We start from the raw sequence: 19,990 nt of genomic DNA, 5'->3' as shown, positions 1-19,990 counted from the left end.
GCACTTTGAAACTCTAAGCTGGAACTTCAAGTATATTCTAAATGAGTTGTGGAGCCTTTTACAATTTTTTGGTCAATATCAAATCTCCCATTTTTACAGAGAAGTAAATAATCTTGTAGATGCACTAGCAAACAAGGGTGTTTCTTGATACTGGGGGTATCTCATTCTCGCAGTATGAAATTAAAGAGGATGCAGAGCTGGCTAAGATCAAGATTTTAGACAAGAATGATTTATCTCACCCTTTGCAAATATTTATTCTTTGGAGGTTTGCAGTGGTGTTATTTCACTCCAAACGTCAATCAAATGCAGGTGGATATCAATGGGTACAATTTACTAAAAATTTAAACAATCATTTTTTTCAGGGCTCTTCTAATGTGATATATTTTGGGTACAAGCCTACTTGTTTTGAGCATCTTATCATCCAATGTGGTATATGTGCAAAGATGCATACACCCTGTGAACATTTGTATGTTTTCCCAAGTGGTGGATATATATCTCTGCCTATAAATCTTTGTTTCCAGTTCGGAATAACCTTAATTCTTTTAGTTTCCTTTCTTAGAGTTATCTAACACATTGTGGCCTAATGGAGTATATGACAATAAATAGAAGAATTGCAGTGCCTCACAAGCAGTGGGAGTTTCCTACACAAGACCCTTTCTTGGGTGAGCATCTAAAAAATACCTTCAATAGGGATTGCTTGAAGGTTGAAAAGGCAATCAAAACTATAATTTGTGAGGATCTGTTGAATGCGAAGGCACCTCGTTCACTCTATTCTTCCTAGATTCTTCAAAAGTAAAGCGGCACTCTACACTCATCTCCTTGAGCCTCCAGTAGTAAGTCGCTTCTCCTTAGTTTTCTATGCGCTGCACCGTCTCCTCATCTATATACCACACATTCTTCAGGAAGCTCCTCTTCAACAAAGGGGATGGTTTATTCTCGGGTACATTATGACCATTTGCCTTTGCAGATGTGGGGAAAGGAAGGGCCTGGAAATAAGCATTGTAAGGAGGTGGTTGAAGAAAACACGACGAATCCTCTATAATGTTGCCCCTCTGTTGGGGATTGCTTCTTTTTTTGGTTCATGCTCGTAAGCTCAGATCTGGTGCATGTTTTGATGTTGCCCCTGGCTTTTTTTTTGGTCACTGTGAAGGCTCTTGTTTATACGTAATACTTTATTATTGTATATTTAACATTCTTATGGTTTCAGTTACAGTCCTCATTCCTCGACTGCTTATGTAATATATAATTATCCTCTATATTATTACTATATTTCAGGATTTTGCCTTTTACCTTAGGAAAAAAAGGTTTAGAAAGTAAGACACGATATTATGCTTTCACCCTATAAAACTGTTGATTAAAATTAAATACAAACTAAACCCATCCATATTACTATTATATGTAAACTTAAACAAATTGGTTAGAAAACCTAAGTAATATATAAGATTAATGTATGCATTTTGTCTATTAAAGAGACCATTGAATCGACGCATAGTGAATATATTTAATAATAAGGCTAAGGTTAGAAAATAAAGTATAACATTTATGTAGTTAATATTATTATGATATTGTTAAGTCTTAAAAATTATGTAATGGGTATTGGTTATAGTATTGAATATAGTCTTAAATGAGGGTGCCTTTCAAAAGAAGGAAAAAGGTTGACATACTTATTTTGTGACTATTTTATTGTATGGTATGATGAAATTGTGGTTCAATTATACGATGTCTTCATAATAGTGTAGAGGATGTCCAAAATATATAAGGGTATTGACAGCATTGAGGTCAAAACTATGGTGTTGGATAGTTAGATACACATTTTGTTAATTGCAAAATTTGTCTGATTTATAATATTTTATTTTATTAAAAAAAAATTAGGATATAATAATTTATAAAATAAAGGAATATCATATTAAAATAGCTTTGATGAAGTGTACATTTTTAAAAGTTATTAGTTGTTATCATAGTATGTATAATTGATCAAATGAATAAGTATGTTTATGCAACTCAAAATTGAAAACCAATATGTAGAAAAGAAAAAATGTCATGGAATTTTACAATTCATTATACTTTCCTTAAAAAATTATGAACATAATTTTATCATTACTATTTTCCTCTCAGGAAATAAAAATAAACATAAATTTAAAATATTAGAAAGGAAAAGAAAAATGATCATCACAATGTCTGGATCACTTTAAAATCTATCATTTACTTCTAGGAGATCCAAAATTTATAGTTTTCATGGCCAAATATCTTCTAAAAACATAATAATAATATAACAAATCCTTTCCACTTGAGCAAAACGTATTATTTTACTAGCCCTTTCTTCTGATTTATTGTAAAATAGTGTAGGTCCTACTCAATTATGTTTGCATTAGCTTCTTGGCATTGATGAGTTGAAAAAAGCCAAAGATTGTTGGAACAAGTCTTTGGCAATGATTTGATAACATTTAGTTGTTGGATGAAAGCTATCCCAGAACACATATTTGGATGGATCGGGACAAGTTAATGTTCTAGGGTTGCATGCTATAGATGTCTCCAATAGACCCGTTCCACAACAACCTTTCCTGGTCTCTTCAAAACCTGCCAAGCAAAATGACCCCAATTCATTTTTTTCTCTTAAGGAACATTTGTCTCAATATTGTTACCTAGTTTCATGTATATAACTAATTTATATCAAAATCAATTTTCTTTAGATAAAAATAGTGACCTATTGATAAGGAGGAGATTATATTCATAGCAAGTCAAATTATGATATTGCTATTAGAATTCAATTGTGTAGTTTTTGAGTCAAACTCATAGACCCATTTTTCAGAGTAGTGATTCATAGGAATCTATCTCTTGTGAGAATAAATGGTACATTTAGCACTCGTAGCATCTAGGTGATACTCACAGTGGTACCATTCACCAATATGAACATCACCTAGATGCTATGAATGCTATGTATATTATTCATTCTCACAAAAAAGATGGATTCCTATGAACCACTACTCATGAAACTACACAATTGAATTCTAATAACAATATCATAATAAATATAACCCGTATTAAGAAATATAATTAAAAAGATTCTAACTAGTCATTGAGTTGGATGCAAAGCAAGACTGTAACTTTAACTTACCATACTTATTAGGAGATTTAATGATGTCAAAGAACTTATCGTATATATCAAAATAAGCAATAAGGGCACCAGGAAAATTGGGCCTTATCTTCTTTAATAAAGCTTTGATCTTGGAATTGAAGGAGCTCGCAACCTCATTAAACTCCTCGACACATTTATTTTCTAGTATGTTGTGTAGAGTAATTTGGGAAGGCAAACAACCAAAAGGAGGAAGCCCAACAATGGCAACTGTAGTAGCACCCTCGTTGTAAACATTCTGATCACAAAGCACCAAGTTTATACATTTAAGAATTCTGAATTCAAAAGAAGCTGTAGTCATATAAGAGAAAGCATTGACCTGTATAAACACAGTTAGAGATTTTAGAAGCAGATCTTGGAACTGTTTAATGGTATACTTTTTCCTGGTTAGAGGATTTATGAAATAATTATTGGCAAAGTCATTACTTCCTCCGCTTACGGCAAATAATGCTTGAGATATGGTCCTATTGGCAGTTTCATGCCCGAATTGTTTTGCAAGCCGTACTTTATAGAGCCTGAAATTTTTCACTTGTCTCTCCAGTGGCAAAACATTCTGCAAATACAGAAGATCAGAGCTAATCTCTGGCCCCTCATTACTGTAAATCTTAAAAATTGAAAACTTTAGTAATAAAAAGACATTAAAAGAACAAGAGTTCCAACCAAAGGAATAGAAGTACTGTCTGCATATCCTGAAGCAGCTGAACCGAAACTGGCCCCTGTCAGTAGCTTCTGTCCTTGAAATTCGGGATCCAAAGATGCAGGCAGCAAATCTGGAAGTCCTAATAGCTCAGCTATATGATGGTATGCAATCCAAAAGATTCAAAGTTAGTAACCATGAAAATGAAAAGTAAATGAAGTAAACAAAGAGTGTTTATATCAATAATGAAACTGAATGTACTATCAGGCATAAGATTAACATTACATAGTTGGTCTGTAATTAATCTTCCATTTGTGAATCTGCCAGTCGGTTGACCGTATGGAAAATCCCTTCCATAGGGAGGGAAATTAGATTTGACAATAGTCGCTAGAAAATTGTTGTTACCAGGATCTATGGTCGAGTCTCCAAACAAATACAACGCTGAAACAAGCGGTTGCCTCTATCCTTCTGCCTCAGCGACATACAATATAAGAAGAAATAATGTTAGAACAGAAATGCTCAAAGAAATATAATCTTCTCCCATTGTTATACAGAATTATCTTAGACTAGAGCATAAACTCTCAGGCCTTCGCGGTACCTATATAAGAGTCAGATTCACGAACTATTTTTGAATTGGGAAACGTGGTTCATACTCCTTTCGATAAGAAAAAAATTATCAGCTGTTTACTTTTTTAGAGTTTTTATAAACTGCCGCACGTTATCATCGTGGAAACAAGTTTGCTACGTTGTCTCTTTCGCACAAATAAAATATTGTTACACCTTTAATGGCGGCGAAAAATTAGTGTTTGTTGCACCTCCACTTAATCAAACAAATTAGGTTTAACACTAATAAAGTAATTTTTTTTATTGAATATTGGTTAAAAATATCTTGTTCATATGAACATCAACATTAGATTAATACTAGCAATTGCATCTTGGTGTGTGCAATGGCTACATCGAAGAGGTATGGAAGGTTAAATAGGGAAAAAGTGGTCAATGTTTTTGCATACCTTTTTGTAATACATCAGATCAATTAGTAGGCAATTTAGCAAAAGATGTTATTTTTCAACAAAGGTCTCTGAAAATTACTGAAATGAAACTTCTGAATTAAGAAAATGATCAAGCTCTATTATCAATAGGCTCATTTTATGTTTGTTATAGAGAGAGAGGGGGAGAGAGAGGAGGGGGAGAGATGTGGAGTATACATATAAAGAGAGAGAGAGATGGGGGGGTGGGGGTAAGTGATAGATGGATAGAGAAAGGAAATCATGTCAAGAGATTTTACTAGCTTTTTGTGTGAAGTTTGTTGTGTTTTTTTTAAATGTAGCTATTCACAAATTGCACATACATGTTTAGGCATGTCTTAAATTTTTTTCATGTAATTCTATTGTTGTCTTTTTTTGTTTGTTGATTTCTCCTTGTCATGAATTGTAGTTTGTTCATGCATTTGTTGTTTTATTCCGCAAAGTGAGTCAAGGCAAATAGTATGAAAGAAATTTGTAGATTGTGAGGAGTTGCAAATTTGTACATGTTTCTATTTTGGATGGTTTCCTTCAATTTGTGCAAACTACCTTTTTCTTTTCTTTGATAATCGTTATTGTTTCTGATTGTTCAATATTAATGTCATGTGACATTATAATATCATCTCCAAATGGCTTGTAGTGTGGATGCTTGTCCTTCACTTTGTAACACATGATATTGTACACTTGTGTTGGCCTTTGGCATTTGTCATATTCTTTGGTAAACATGTCATTATTTGTTGTCCAAAGTTTTATCCTTATTTGCGGAATATAAGAAAACCACTCAAAACAAAAGTCATGTCCCTGAATTTTCTTTGTTCATATGGGTCTCCTAATTTGGCAATAAATATTTGCTACCTTGTCACACCATAATTGAAAACTAAGTCAAATTTTAGACTTGCGTGAAGACAATTAATTGCTACTTTGTCCTTATCTAAAATTGTGTTGCAAATGGATTGGGCCATGTATTGTTTTAAGACATTGGACATCATATTCATTGTTTGCAAAAGTAGCAATACTATGAAAAAGGCTATCATCACACTCTGATATTGATAATGCATTTTTACATAAATTTGATATCACATGTATTGAGTTATCTTTTGGAGAACTACTTCTTGAATTGTAAATTATTTTTGACCATTTAGACAAGTAAATTACTGGTTTAGATGAATTTATCTTATTTGACACAAGTGGTTCAAAATATCCATGAAGACGGTCTTTATCATGGAACAAGATAGATTATGTAATAGTTTGTGAGCTTTGATTGAAATGAAATTAATTTATTTTTCTTGTCAAATATTGAATACATATTTTAATATTGAGCAATTTTTCTAGCCATTTGGTACAAAATATGTTGCCTCAAAGGCCATATTCATCACAAAATTGGTCTTAGAATTGCAAACAGTCTTATATATTGTATATATGTATTAACATCATTGACTCTATGTGATTCATATAATGTGTTGGCATTTTGATGCAATTTTGTATGACCGGTAAATGATATGGTTGTCATTGTTGGCAACATCATCTCCTTAGTCTTCCCCATCCTTGCGGAGTAAGCAAACTGGGTAGTGAGTAAATAGGTAGCCAATAAGTATACCGGCAAGTAGTAGACTGACAAGTAGTAAGGTGATTGGGTAGCGATGAGTAGATTGGTAAGAAAGACGTCCACCATCTAAGAAAAGACTAAACCAGTACATAGAAAGAAATCAGCTAGACAAGGTTGTGATCGGCTCACTGGAAAAGTTGGTAACTGACAGACTGGTAACGTTCAGTTACATCTAGTTAAATCGGAAGTCTTCTCTCACTCAACCAATGGACATATCGACATGTTCAACAATATTGACAGAGATTCTTGCATGATTTCAGAAGCACATTTTAAGGCTTGAAAACAGATTTTTTTAAATAGAAGTTTTAGAGGGAAAAGTTGGCAAAAGAATTAAGGATCTATAAATTCACATATCTCATTCTTGAAAGGGCTGTTGTTGAGGTGATTAAAGTTAATGTGAAAAAGAACACAGGGGGAGTTTCAGAGCGTGCAAAGCTGAGTGACACAAGACCGGTAGAGTGGGGTTTCGTAGAGTAGTGACTTAGGTGACAAAGGACCGACATAAGGCAGAGTTATGAAGGACAGGCACAATCAATGCAGACCAAGACTGATGCCTAATTGTGATCTAATCCTAGGCTAATGTGTAGATTCTTATATCTGATCATTTATCTATTGTTTTAAAATGACTGCAACATAAATCCCTTAACTGGGTGGACTTTAATAGGTCCCATTGTATAAATCCCTTAGCCGGTTAACATCTTAACTGATGTTCTAAGTCCTTTAACCAAGCTACCTTTAACAGGGTAAAGGCACTAACTGACCTTGATCAAAGTCCCTTAACCGGGTGGCACCTAACCAGTGTCTTTGTAATCTCCTAACAGGGATGGCTCTTCACCGACCATACTCTAGAAGAGTACAAATTTGTGAGTTTCTACACACACTGTGGTTTTCTCCCTATTGGGTTTCCACAAGATAAATTTGTGTGTCTTTGTGTATCTTTTCATGTATGCTCAATCTTCTCCAGCAAATGTGTACATTTGTGAATGGTTAATTAGTTCATACTTAAAGCAAAAGTATCAATTAGTAAAAACCGGTAATGTACTGGTTCACCACTCCCCTCTCAGTATTGGTTGGGAATAACAATTAGTATTAGAGCCTAGTTCCTCTGAAGTGAAGATTAACAACTTTAGGATAAAGATCATGGAAGAGTACCGGTATCAGAAGTAGATTGATGAAGCAAATGAGATTATTGCTATGTTGAAAGAGAGACTGAGAAAATATCTTGCTAAAAGGAAGGAATTGGCTCAACAACTAAATGAGTGTCAAGATATCATAGATCAACTCTCTGAACAGAGTGGACCTGAAGAAGCTAAAGAAGTAGTCTCAGAACTCATAGAAAAGAACAAGAAGCTGACCGAAGAAATCACACATCTCAAAAGAGAACATGAAGGCCAGGCCCTGAGAATGATTGAGATACTAGAAGCTGGCAGAAGTGTTGATGAAAGAAAGAGAGAGGTAGAAGAAGATCTCTCAAAAGATGAAAGAGCCAGGAGGCTTGCTGAGGATTCCCTGAGAGAAAATGATGCAATCATGATTGAGAAAGATGAAGAGATCCAAGTTCTCACTCTGGAAAATGAATGCATACGTAAACAACTGAATGAAAATGCAAAAGAAAAGGAGAGGATGATGAAAGAGATTGAACAACTCAAGAGTGAGTTGAAAGTTGAAAAATGAGAGAAATGAGAGGTTGATAAAATTCAATGAAAGCTCTGAGAAGCTAGATAGACAACTGAAGGCTTAGAGAAGAAGAAATGATACAACCGGTCTTGGTTACCCTGGTTCAGGTCTTATGGAAACTGGAGAATCATCCATATCCAAAAAGATGAATGATGATAAAAGAAATCACTCAGAAGAAAGATGTACGCAGTCTTCCAAATTCTCATTTAATCATTGTGAAAAATCAGATCATAAGACCAATGACTATAGGAATAAACCGGTTAATCAAAAGAATACTTTCACTTTTGATGGTTACTGCCATAATTGTCATAAGTATGGTCACACTGCTTATGAGTGTAGATCTAAATCAAGCAACCTGTCAAGTGCAAAAATATTTAATTGACATTGCTTCACTTGCAATAAGTTTAGACATAGATCAGAAGAATGCAGGTTCAAGAGAAAAGTATCAAGACCACCCTTCAAACCGGTTTGTCCTAACAAAAGGAGTAATCAATTGAATGCCACATGTTCTTGTGTGGTAATTTTGGTCATGTTGCTGAAACATGCAGAATGAGGATGGGTTAGAGAACAATCTAGGACCATGGAGGATAACTAGTATAGCATTCTTTAACTACCATAAGATCATCCATCTAGCTAGAGAATGCAAAAGCCGATCCTACAACCGGTCTGCAAACAAGAATCGGTTTAGCAAGAAAAAGGAGAAAAATAACCTGAAAGGAAAGAAGACAACTGAAGCAATAAGAGATTAAATGAAAAAGACATGGATCAAGAAGGATGAAGGAAAAGAAGGACAAGGACATCTTGAAATAAAGTCATCATCCATCCGTGATGACAATTCCACTTCTAACTAGGCATATCAATGCCCAGGGGGAGCATATATGGTAAGATTTCTCTAGAATCCCCTCAACATATGTAAGGATGTGTTTATCTGCATAGTTGTGATGAATAAAATTTTGTCTAAGAGTTCTTAATTGGATTTTGTCCTATGAGCTATTTATTTGAGTATCAGTATCAGAAACTAATAACCAGTGAAGTCAGATCGGTATACCTTAAGTTGTGTGCTTCAAATCTGACCGTTAGATTCTAGTGCCAATAAATCTCAATGGATAAATAAGAAAATGGTAGCGCATTTTCATTTACCTAACTACTTGATAATTGTCTTCAGATCTTGTGCTTTCAAAGGCGATTTAAAATTCCTAAGCTTTGTTTGTGCGAAAAAGAAATTCAAGCAGAGTGATAGTGGTCTTTGGTATTCCCTAGGAAAGGGTTTTCAACTGCATCTATGAAAATCTTGATTGAAGGTCATCATGGCAGCGTAGATATCGACTCCTATGTTGGTTGAAGCTATCAAGGAACCCCAAACCGAGTTCAAGCTACACCCGATGAAAGAAGGTGAAATCGACAAGACCGGTGCTTTATCATTCGTGCCCTCTGGTGTATTGTTGGTAGAAGATATTCGCTCCTATATTCATTGCAAACTCAAAGAACTTGGAGATAAGTTCATTTGAAATGAGGTTAATGGGTGTGTGCGGGAAAAGCGAGGCTATGAAACTTAAAATGTGAAAAAATGAAGCTCAAAGAGGCTTGTCCACACACCCACGGGACTTCTTGGTGCAAGTTATGGAGTCATGAAGAATGACTCAACTTCTGAAGGTTGGTTCCATGGTTCTCTATCTCACAAGGTCCCTCAAGCCAATGCCTTTGCTCTCAGATCACTGAGCAAAGTGGCTTAGGGATGAAAAATGCAAGAATGAGGGATGCTTATGATTGATTTAGTTATGAAAATGAATCCTATATATGCATGATTCTACAAATGCAATAAACTAGATTATAAGATGACAAGATTAGTAGCAATACTATCCTAACATGATATAGTAGTTTATGAGTTAAGCTAATGATAAAGGAAATAGTCTAAAATGCTTATTAGATTAATTCCTATTACAAAGAGAAGCTATATGTGTTAATAAAATTAAGCCTAAATGAGATACTAAAAGCTTGCATGGATCCTTAAAATGGAGGGATGAGAGATCTATTTATAGCAAAAATAGGGCAATGGATGGTTAGGATTAAAAGAGTTAATCAAGGGTCAAGTTTGAAAGTTGTCAATCCACATTTTCAATTTTCACCAATGAAATGGTGACAATTGTCAACATAAGGCTAGTTGAGAGGAGAGGTAAGAAGCATTAAATGCTTGAGAAGACCTCATGATTACCCTAGGAGGTAAGGGTTAAGGTTAGGTTAGGGTTATCCATTGGATAAAGCTTTTACCCAAGAGGTAAACTCTTGTGCAAAGGTTAAAGGAATAACTATGGTCAAAGCAATAAATGCTTGATGAGACGCTTGGGCTAGATGGAGGTTAAGTTAGTCAAAAAGTCTCTAACCATGCCACTAATGGTTAGTTAACCATTAATGGTTTGAAGACTTTGGGGACAAATTTGTAAGAGTCCTTCCAAATTTGGGGGTATTCAACAAGTTAGCTTGTTGAATGGATAAAGGCTTTAATGCCTTTTGAAGACTTTACTCCAAATTTGAGAAGTGACCTTCTCAAATTTAGGGAAAAGGGATAATGGATGGGTTTAGGGTTAATCGATTAGGATTAGATGGATTCTAGAAGAAATTAGGAATAGGGTTTATGATGCAAGTGGGAGATGTAGGAAAATGCAATTGGTTGAGGGAAAATAGAATTAATTAAAATAAATTACTTTATTTCAATTTGTTTGCAATTTGAGAATTTGAATAAATTAGATTTATTCAATTTGGGGTAGATTATTAATTAAATGTAAATTTAATTAAAAGGTAAGAATAAGGAATTTAATTAAATAAAATGATTTATTCAATTAAATGACGAAAAGGGCTTAAGTGAATTTAACTAAATAAATTGAATAATTTACTTAATTAAATAGAGGAATGTGGGAAATTTAGTTAAATTAGATTTAACTAAAATAGAAGAATGAACATAAAATATTCATTTAGGAATATGGTCATTTTTATATGTCTACAATGGGCTCTGTGACAATGATCAATTGAAGCCAGAATTTCTCTCTGAAGAAAAAGGGTTTGACAAATGTGATTGATTTTCTTGTTCAATTTCATGAAGACTAGGTTAGATATGTACTAATCAGGGTTCATGATCAATTTTTGTGGCTGGAGGCTAATGCACCGATCAATATTTTAAAGGAGGTGATTCAAAGAGTGTCTGGGTTCAGTGCTATTGATGAATCATTAACCCTAAGAATGATTTCATCAAATGAAGTCATCCGATTAACCAAATGCCAGTGTGATAGTCGGGCTATGACAATCACCCATATTGAGGATGCTGAAGTAAGAGTTGCTTCTACAGTATTAGGTTACTGGGTTTATCAATCTAGCCAGATGAATAGTATGCTGAGCGGTGCCATCCATGCTAGATATTGAATTATCAAAGAAGATGCAACCTATGACATATGAGAGATGATTCAAAGTCAGTTCATGGTTTACATGAAAATAATAAAGAAGGATAAGAAGCAATCCTTCAAATATGGCTCTCGACTTGTATGTATATTCTTCCATGTGCTAAAATATTTTCCCGGTAAGGGTAATGTAGTATGGTAATTGATGAGATGGTTCAGATAGGTGAAATGATTAGCGATCTAGGAGATAAATTTGGGGAAGCAATGTGGGGATATTTCAAAGAATTCCAAACTCGAATGCACAAGAGGGACAGAATTCCAACCAGAATAGTGTTGAAATACAAGAACAACATTTTTTTTTGTAGATACAGATTGTTGTATTGTCCAAGCAGTTGAACCCATAAATTTTTGGGTTCCACCTATGGGGTATGAGGTTACAGAAGATTTTGTTAAAATTCATATCAATATGCTTCCATCTAAACCAGTAGATTTGAAGGCAAAGAGGTTTGGAACATACGAAGAGGCAAGTTCTAAAATAAAACAAGAACTTAAGGCGCCTATCATTAAAAGAAAGTAAAGAATATGATTGATACCCTTGACAAGAAATATGGAGGTGAAGCATCTGGTGCCACTATCTCCACCAATGCAAGTGAGAAAGTAGGGGTCACACCTACCAAAGATGAAGAACTGACTGGTGGAAAGAAGAAAGTGACAAAAACAAAACCAAAGTGCACTGCAGCAACTAAACTGGCAACATACACAAAGGAAAAGAATCTAGGTACTCCAGTATCTTCACCAAGCAAAGATAGACTGGTGGGTAAACTCACAAAGTTGGTTCCCACTTTTTGGTACATCCCAATTTTTGCTGAAATCATACATTTAAAAAAAATATAATTATTTATGCTTTATGAGGTCCCATTTGAAGTAATTAATTGAAGACAGTTAGATCAAAGGCTCTTAGATCAAAATTTCTTGGATAGAAACTCTCTACTTCTAAATCATACTTGCAATGGAGCCTCCTTTGCATCTATCAAATGTTGATAAAAAAACCAATTTTACATTAGCTTTTGAGGGGTCAAATGAATTCATTTAGAAGTTTTATTTTCTTAAGGATTTAGTCCTTATTATAAGCTTTCCAAATAGTATAGTTTTTAATATATTTAATTTTATTAATATTTTTTTATTTTATTTTTTATGAATGTAGGTTTTTCACCGAACATGAACTTCTTTGTTCAATGCATTGGGAAAAATAGTAAACTAATTCAAAAAAATTCTAAAAAATATCTATGCACTGGATATTGGTGTCTTCTTTCTAACAAAAAAAAAAAAAACTGAATTTTGATAAATAGAACAAGTTATGTTTTCAAATGTACACCTATATCTAAATTATAATTAGTCGGGCTTCAAAACTTAATAAAATAAAAAATATTCAACATATCACTATCAAACCAATTGCATGCCCTGGGTATTGATGTTACAAACCAAAATTTGAAAGATATAAGTTTTTATCATTTATAGAAAAAAAGTTATACGTTTCGGGATGCACATCACTCTTAAAAAATGTTGTTTGCTGTAAAAACTACTTGTGAGGGAGATAGAAAAATCAATATAATTTTATTCAAATTTTTTTGAAAAAACTATATTTAGAATCTGCAAAAAAGATGTTACAAATCACTAGTTCACATCATCTCCAAATTCTTAACGGTCTCCAAATTCTTAACGGTTTAAAATTTATAGGTGTCGGAAAGTGAAGGTTTTTTGCAAAATGTTCATCTAAGTGTCAAAGTTGGTCAAAAAGTGGGAACTAGTATTGTGAGTTCACCCCGGTAGGAGTAACTTACACTAGAAAGAGAAAGAGTGACCCAAAAATTGAAGAGGATAAGAAAGAAGGTGACACTGGGTCAGTGTGGAAATAAAAGAGGTTAGAAGAAGTGAAAGGAATAATGCTCCAACAATTGATGAGATGGTGCATGGAATCAAAGAATTTGGAGTTATGTCCAGTGTTGGAAGGAGATATTCTCTTAGTAATGATGAAGACAAGAGGAAACTTGAGGAAGATTTGATCTGGAACTTGCACACCTTTTGTAGAACTCCCAACAAATTGTATGGCATTATTCAATCAGATTTGTTGGATAAAATTGAAGGAAGATGGAAGACCTCTCTAGATATTGAAAAAGAGCTCAAAGTAAAAGCACTCATGGAAGTACAACATTAATTAGATTTTGATCAAGCTTCACTGGTGGCTAAAGCATGTATTCAACATTTCAAGATAAGAAACAGAATTGGAAGAGTGGTAGTAGGTGAAATTAGAGAAGTGCATGCTAAAGGTATTGTCCCATGGAAGGAAATTTTGGACTAGCAAAAGAAGGTTGAAGAAGAAATTGGACAAGAAACTAAACAGGACAAAGGGGCAACTGTCCTTGATAAAGGAAAAGCTAAAGATTCCACTAAAGGATTTGATACATTCTCTTTTGAGGACATCATAGGAGACGTTGTATCAGACATCCCCAATCTGACAATAGGTATTGAACAACTGGGTCATGCATCACAGGTAGAGGAAGTCGATAAAACTAAATTGTCAGGTCAAGAAGAAGTGTTAGTTGAAGACATTCCTTATGAGGATACACCTCACAACAACTTGTCAACACAAAATCCTAATCTCTCTCAAGAAGGAAATGAGGAAGAGAAGAGAAAAGAGAAAATAGAGACAGAAAAGAAGATAGAGGAAGAGGAGAGAATAGAGAAAGAAAAAGAGGAAGAAAAGAAAACAGAAGAAGGAAAAGAGGAAGTAAAGAAGACAGAGGAAGAGAAGAGAACAGAGGTAGGAAATGAGGAAGAAAATAAAAAAGAGGAAGGAAAAGAGGAAGGGAGAGGAAAGAAAAGAGGAAGAGAAAAAAGCAAAGGAAGGAAAGGAGGAAGAGAAGATAAAAGATAACACAGTAGTGTTGGATACCCCTCCAGTAAAAAAATTAGACTTAGATAGGGAAAATGTAAAGCAAAAGGTAGGAATCATCACAACAACTAGCTCAGAAGCTGAGCCCTCAAAATTTGAAGAAGGAATAAAGGAAGAAGAAGAAGGTGATTCAGTTATAGATATAAACAAAATGACCCCTAAACAGTTGATGAAAGTCTCAGAAAAACTGAGAATCCAAGCTGAAAAGGTAAAACTAAGAGAAAAGAAAAAGAAGGCAAAAATCCTCACCTCAGCCTAAGCAATTCTCTCTGATCTCATCCCGAACATTGCAATTGACGATACTGCACCCATTATTGATCAGTTGAATACTCTGGTCAAAGAAATTAGTTCAAAGGAAACCGATTTGGAGAAGGTTGCAATAAGACAATATGAAACAAAGCGGGGAGATAACCTAATGGAATAGATATCAGTTGGAAAAGTTGCTCTATCAACCAATATAGAAGAGGTTAAGACCACACTACAACAAGTTGGTCAACTCTTGATGAAATCTTCAAACTTTCCTGTCTTAATCAAAGATTTGGATGATAACATAAATTAGATTCAAAAGGAGATTCAGGATCTGGTAAGCTCATTTGATCCTCTTAGTAGTTCAACATCAAATTTCACTAGAAAAATCAAAATGCTCAATCATGAACTCGGAAAGTTGAAAGATGAAGAAGACAAAAGAAGTCTTATCTTGTTAGAGCTCCAGTTCTATTTAGCACCAATCATAGACTTCATGCAACTAAACATTAAAGAGGCAAAAAACTTAATTCATGCACCTGATTGCAAGACAATTGGCGATATGAAGGTCTTCATTGCAGTAATACATGGCCACTTTACTATAATGAAAAAAATTCAATCTTCATGGGAATCGTCTTTCAAAGTTTCTCAAGAAAACTTTAAAGAAATGTTTTCTTTATTTTGACAAATCATTTTTGATAGTCTTTTCCTTTGATGACAAAAGGGATAATTTTGGCTTTTATGGAGTCTTGTCAGGAATAGGGGCCATGGGACCGACACAGTAGTTTGCAGAATTTTTCACCAATACCAAAGGGGGATTTTGTTGGCATTCTGATGCAATTTTGTATGACCGGTAAATGATATGGTTGTCATTGTTGGCAACATCATCTCCTTAGTCTTCCCCATCCTTAGGGAGTAAGTGAACCAGGTAGTGAGTAAATAGGCAGATAATAAGTATACCAGCAAGCAATAAGGTGATCAAGTAGTGGTGGGTAGATCAATAAGAAAGATGTCCACTAGTTAAGAAAAGACTAAACTGGTACACAGGAGGAAATCGTCTAGACAAGGTTGTGATCGGTTCACCGAAAAAGTTGGTAACTGACAGAGTGGTGATGTTTAGTTACAACCAGTTAAATCGGAAGTCTTCTCTCAGTCAACTAACAGACATATCAACATGTTCAACAGTATTAACAGAGATTCTTGCATGATTTCAGAAGCACATTTTAACGCTTGACAACGGAATTTTTTAAATGAAAGTTATGGAGGGAAAAGTTTGCGAAAGACTTAAGGATCTATAAATTCACATATCTCATTCTTGAGAGGGTTGTTGTCGAGGTGATTAAAGTTAATGTGAAAATGAACACAGGGGGAGTTTCAGAGTGTGCAGAGCCGAGTGACACAAGACGGGTAGATTGGGGTTTCACAGAGTAGTGACTCGGGTGACACAGGACCGACAGTGCAAGATTCAAGTATCAGCAAACTGATAGAAGGCAGAATTGTGAAGGAGAGGCACAATCGATGCAGACCAAGACTAATGCCTAATTGTGATCTGATCAGGCTAATGTGTAGCTTCTTGTATTTAATCATTTATCTGCTGGTTTCAAATGACTGCAACATAAATCCCTAAAATGGGTGGACATTAACAGGTCCCATTGTATAAATCCCTTAATCAGGTAACATCTTAACTGATGATCTAAGTCCTTTAACTAGGCTACCTTTAACAGGGTAAAGGCACTAACCGACCTTGATCAAAATCCCTTAACCAGGTGGCACCTAACCAGTGTCTTTGTAATCTCCTAACAGGGATGGCTCTTCACCGGGCGTACTCCAAAAGTGTACAAATTTTGTGAGTTTCTACTCACACCATGGTTTTCTCCCTATTGGGTTTCCACGAGATAAATCTGTGTTTCTTTGTGTATTTTTTCATGTATGCTCAATCTTCTGCAGTAAATGTGTACATTGGTGAATGGTTAATTAGTTTATACTTAAATAAAAAGTATCAATTAGTAAAAACTGGTAATGTACTGATTCAACCCTCCCGTCTTAGTATTGGTTGGGACTAACATAATGTCCTAGGATCTAGCTCATATATATATGAAAAATAAAGCTTTTGGATCATTTGTTGCAAGAAAATTTAGGAAATGACCAATGATTTGATTGTAATTATAGATAAGTATACCACATATTTAGCATAGTTTCAAAGAGATAAAAGGTAATCTCCTACATTATATACAAATTGGCTTACTCTGAACAAGTTTCTATTTTACAATAATACAATGTCAATTGTGTCTTTTGTATTTGTATGTATTAGTTCATAGTTTTCTACATCAATGATACTATCGCCACTTTCTATTATTGATAATGCATTTTTACGTAAATTGGACATTACATCTATTGAGGTATCTTGTGATGAACAACTTCTTGAATTACAAATTATTTTTGACTATTTACACAAGTTAATTATTGGTTTAGGTGAATTTCTCTTTTTTGACTAAAGTAAGCAGATCAAAATGCCCACAAAGAGGGTTTTCATCATGGAATATGATAGAATATATAGTAATTTGTGAACTTTGATTGAAATGAAAATACTTTTTTCTTTTCTTTTCAAAGACCAAATACATATTTCAATATCTAGCCTTTTCCTAGCCATTTGATATAGAATATATTCCCCCAAAAACCACATTCATCACATTTTGGTCTTGAAAATACAAAGAATCTCATTCATCATATATGTGTATTAACATCATTAAATCCATTCAATTCATATAATGCTTTGATATCTAGCTCATATCTATGTGAAAATAAAGCTCCTGGATCATTTCTTGCAAGACAATTTAAGAAATGATTAATGGTTCTATTGCATAGTTCTAGAGAAGTGTATCACATAAGTAGCAATAGTTGTAAAGAGTCAAAAAGACAATCTCTTACATTGTATACAAATTGACTTATTTTTAAGAATAATTTATTATTTTTCAATGCTATATCATTTATATCTTTTGCATTTGGATATAATGGTTCATAGTTTTCTGCATCTATGATACTATCTACTCATTTTGCTGGTTGAATTTTTTTTTTCATTTTGGTGACACAAAATCAATAATTGAACAATGTAACCATAAGATTTTAGTGCTCTCATACCTATAAATTTTTATGTGCTAATAAAATTTATCTTGATTTTTTTTTATTTTGTTTGCAATATCAAACTCATGTATGTTAGAGAAAATAACATTGTTATGATATATTTATCAAATAATTGTTTATGATATTCATAAAGGAGAAAAAAAGAGTAAATTTCAATTTGCTTTTAAACATTAAGATATCGCACTCTACCACTTGTTATAATTATTAATCCTTTATAATGTTTCCAAACGATCAAATAGATAGGGTGTAATTCATTTAATCAACAATCAATAGAAGATCTAGATTTTAGAATTGAGATAAAATACACAAAAAACACATATTTATAAATATGGATATAAATAAATAAAGGTATTTAACTCTAGGTTATATCTCAAGTCTTCGGACATGTAGTGCCATGGTTAAAACATTTCGTTGGTGAAACAGCCACCATGGTTCAAATCCCTACTAAGCCTTTGTGCTTGCAATACCTTGTGCCTTCGCTGGGCCATTGTGCTCACGGATTTGAATATGTGAAATGCCCAGTTGTGGCCTCACTGGTTCATAGCTCCAGGTCAAAAGCGTTTACCCCTTATTTAAAAAAAAATGTTATATCTCAAATAATTTGTAATAAATGACACTTTACAAATTATTTTATATGTCAGATTTAATAATTAGTATAATGAATGACTCTATTCTACATAATTCCTTATCTCAATTTAAATAATTTTTTACACTTGCAAAGCTAATATCATTGATCTTGCACTACAAATGATGTATTAGCCTTTTTAATAAATGAAATATATTTTTCTTAATATGAAACTTATGTTGTTGACAAACACCTTTGAGAGTTTTCTATTAAAATATTTTATCCTATTCAAATGTTGGATCCAATTTAATGGTTTTGGAACAAAGTTCAGAGACACCCAAATATCCATACAAGATGCCCATGTTGATGCTGTGATGATGTTATGTTTTAATGAGTTCTATGTTTTCACTCTTCTTAGATAGTTTCTCCTTGTTCCTAATCAAATAAATTGGGGTTCATATTTTTTCATAACATTCTAATGTACAAATTCAAGTATGTCACACTTAAATCAACAATAACTAACTAAAAGTTAAAAACTTTTTAACTTTCCATCCAAGAATTGTGCTTCTGAAATGGTGTCTGCTAGGGTTTTAGCACAAGTGGGAGCAAGAAGGCGTCTACTAGGGTTTCGGTGGGAGGTGAGGGTGTTGGGGAGAATGAAGGGGATGATGTGAATGGTGATGTGACAACTTACCTGGTCCATGTTCAATGCCCTTCTTTCCTCTGTGTTCTTGTGTGAGGGCTATCCCTTCCCACTTTGCTCAAGGTTTCCTGCACATTGGTTCATAAGGCTCGATTTTTGGATGGATGGGTTTTGTGGTGCTCAACCTCAAGGGGAGATTTATGTGTGGATACCTTTGGTGCACTTGTTTTATACCTTTTGTGCACCTGTGGGTTTGGAGAGATGCTCATGGTTGAGGAAGGGGGTGTTGTGAAAGGGGTTGTGCTGGGCCATAATAGGGATATTTGGGATCTAGGTTGTTTTTCCTTGGACTCTAATGTTTTTGTTCTCCTTTTGGTTCATGCTTGGGGGGCTCTTCCTCCTTCTTGGTTTTGGTTTTTTGGGATATAGGGGGTCTTATACCTTGTTTCTATTTCTTCTCTGTCTTCCCTCCTTCTCCTATTTATGTCACTCTTTTCCCAACCATCTAGATTATTTTCAATAATTTTTTCTAAAGTGGTCCCATCTGATATTGAGGTTGAGATGATGGGTATTGGAAATATGCAGTGTCCTATTGAGGTGGAGAGGGTGGTTGTGATTCTTGTTGGAAGAAGTTGGAAAGAGGCCTTAGAGATTTTGTCTTTTGATTGGATTGGATCTTAGTGTGGTCTCATTGTTCTCTTTACCCCTCTACTCCTTAGTGAGGTGGTGATGCTAGGGGGTAGAGTTTTCACAGATCTAGGTGCTTCCTCTTATGTTTTGGAGGATCTTTCCCTTGAGGCTGTTGATTTTCTGGTTGTTGGATCTTTGCTTTCAAGCTATTGTCTGTCTTCTCCTATAGAGGTGGAGAGTGCAGTGGTTCTTTCTTGTATGGATGCTATCTTGATTAGGTCTCTGTTTCAGCTTAAGGTGGTTGAGGGAGCCACTACAAAAACCTTTGATGTGGTTCTAGGAGCCATTTCA

At 34.3% G+C, this 19,990-nt stretch overlaps 1 protein-coding gene across 1 annotated transcript; it reads right to left on the bottom strand.

Annotated features, from left to right (window-relative positions):
- Nucleotides 1-1,175: 1,175 nt before the first annotated feature.
- Nucleotides 1,176-19,069, bottom strand: LOC131047741 (GDSL esterase/lipase At5g45960-like). Its single transcript, XM_059219248.1, has 7 exons — nt 19,061-19,069; nt 4,056-4,230; nt 3,794-3,924; nt 3,453-3,737; nt 3,116-3,371; nt 2,438-2,577; nt 1,176-1,241 (listed from the first exon to the last, which is right to left on the bottom strand). The coding sequence occupies exons 1-7, from the start codon at nt 19,067-19,069 to the stop codon at nt 1,176-1,178; spliced, it is 1,062 nt and encodes a 353-aa protein (XP_059075231.1).
- Between the last annotated feature and the right edge of the window lie 921 nt (nt 19,070-19,990).

The sequence above is a fragment of the Cryptomeria japonica genome, chromosome 4, assembly GCF_030272615.1.
Source record: "Cryptomeria japonica chromosome 4, Sugi_1.0, whole genome shotgun sequence".
Classification (NCBI taxonomy): Eukaryota; Viridiplantae; Streptophyta; class Pinopsida; order Cupressales; family Cupressaceae; genus Cryptomeria; species Cryptomeria japonica.
The sequence above is the reverse complement of the archived record's forward strand: the minus strand, read 5'-3'. Positions and strand labels throughout refer to the sequence as shown.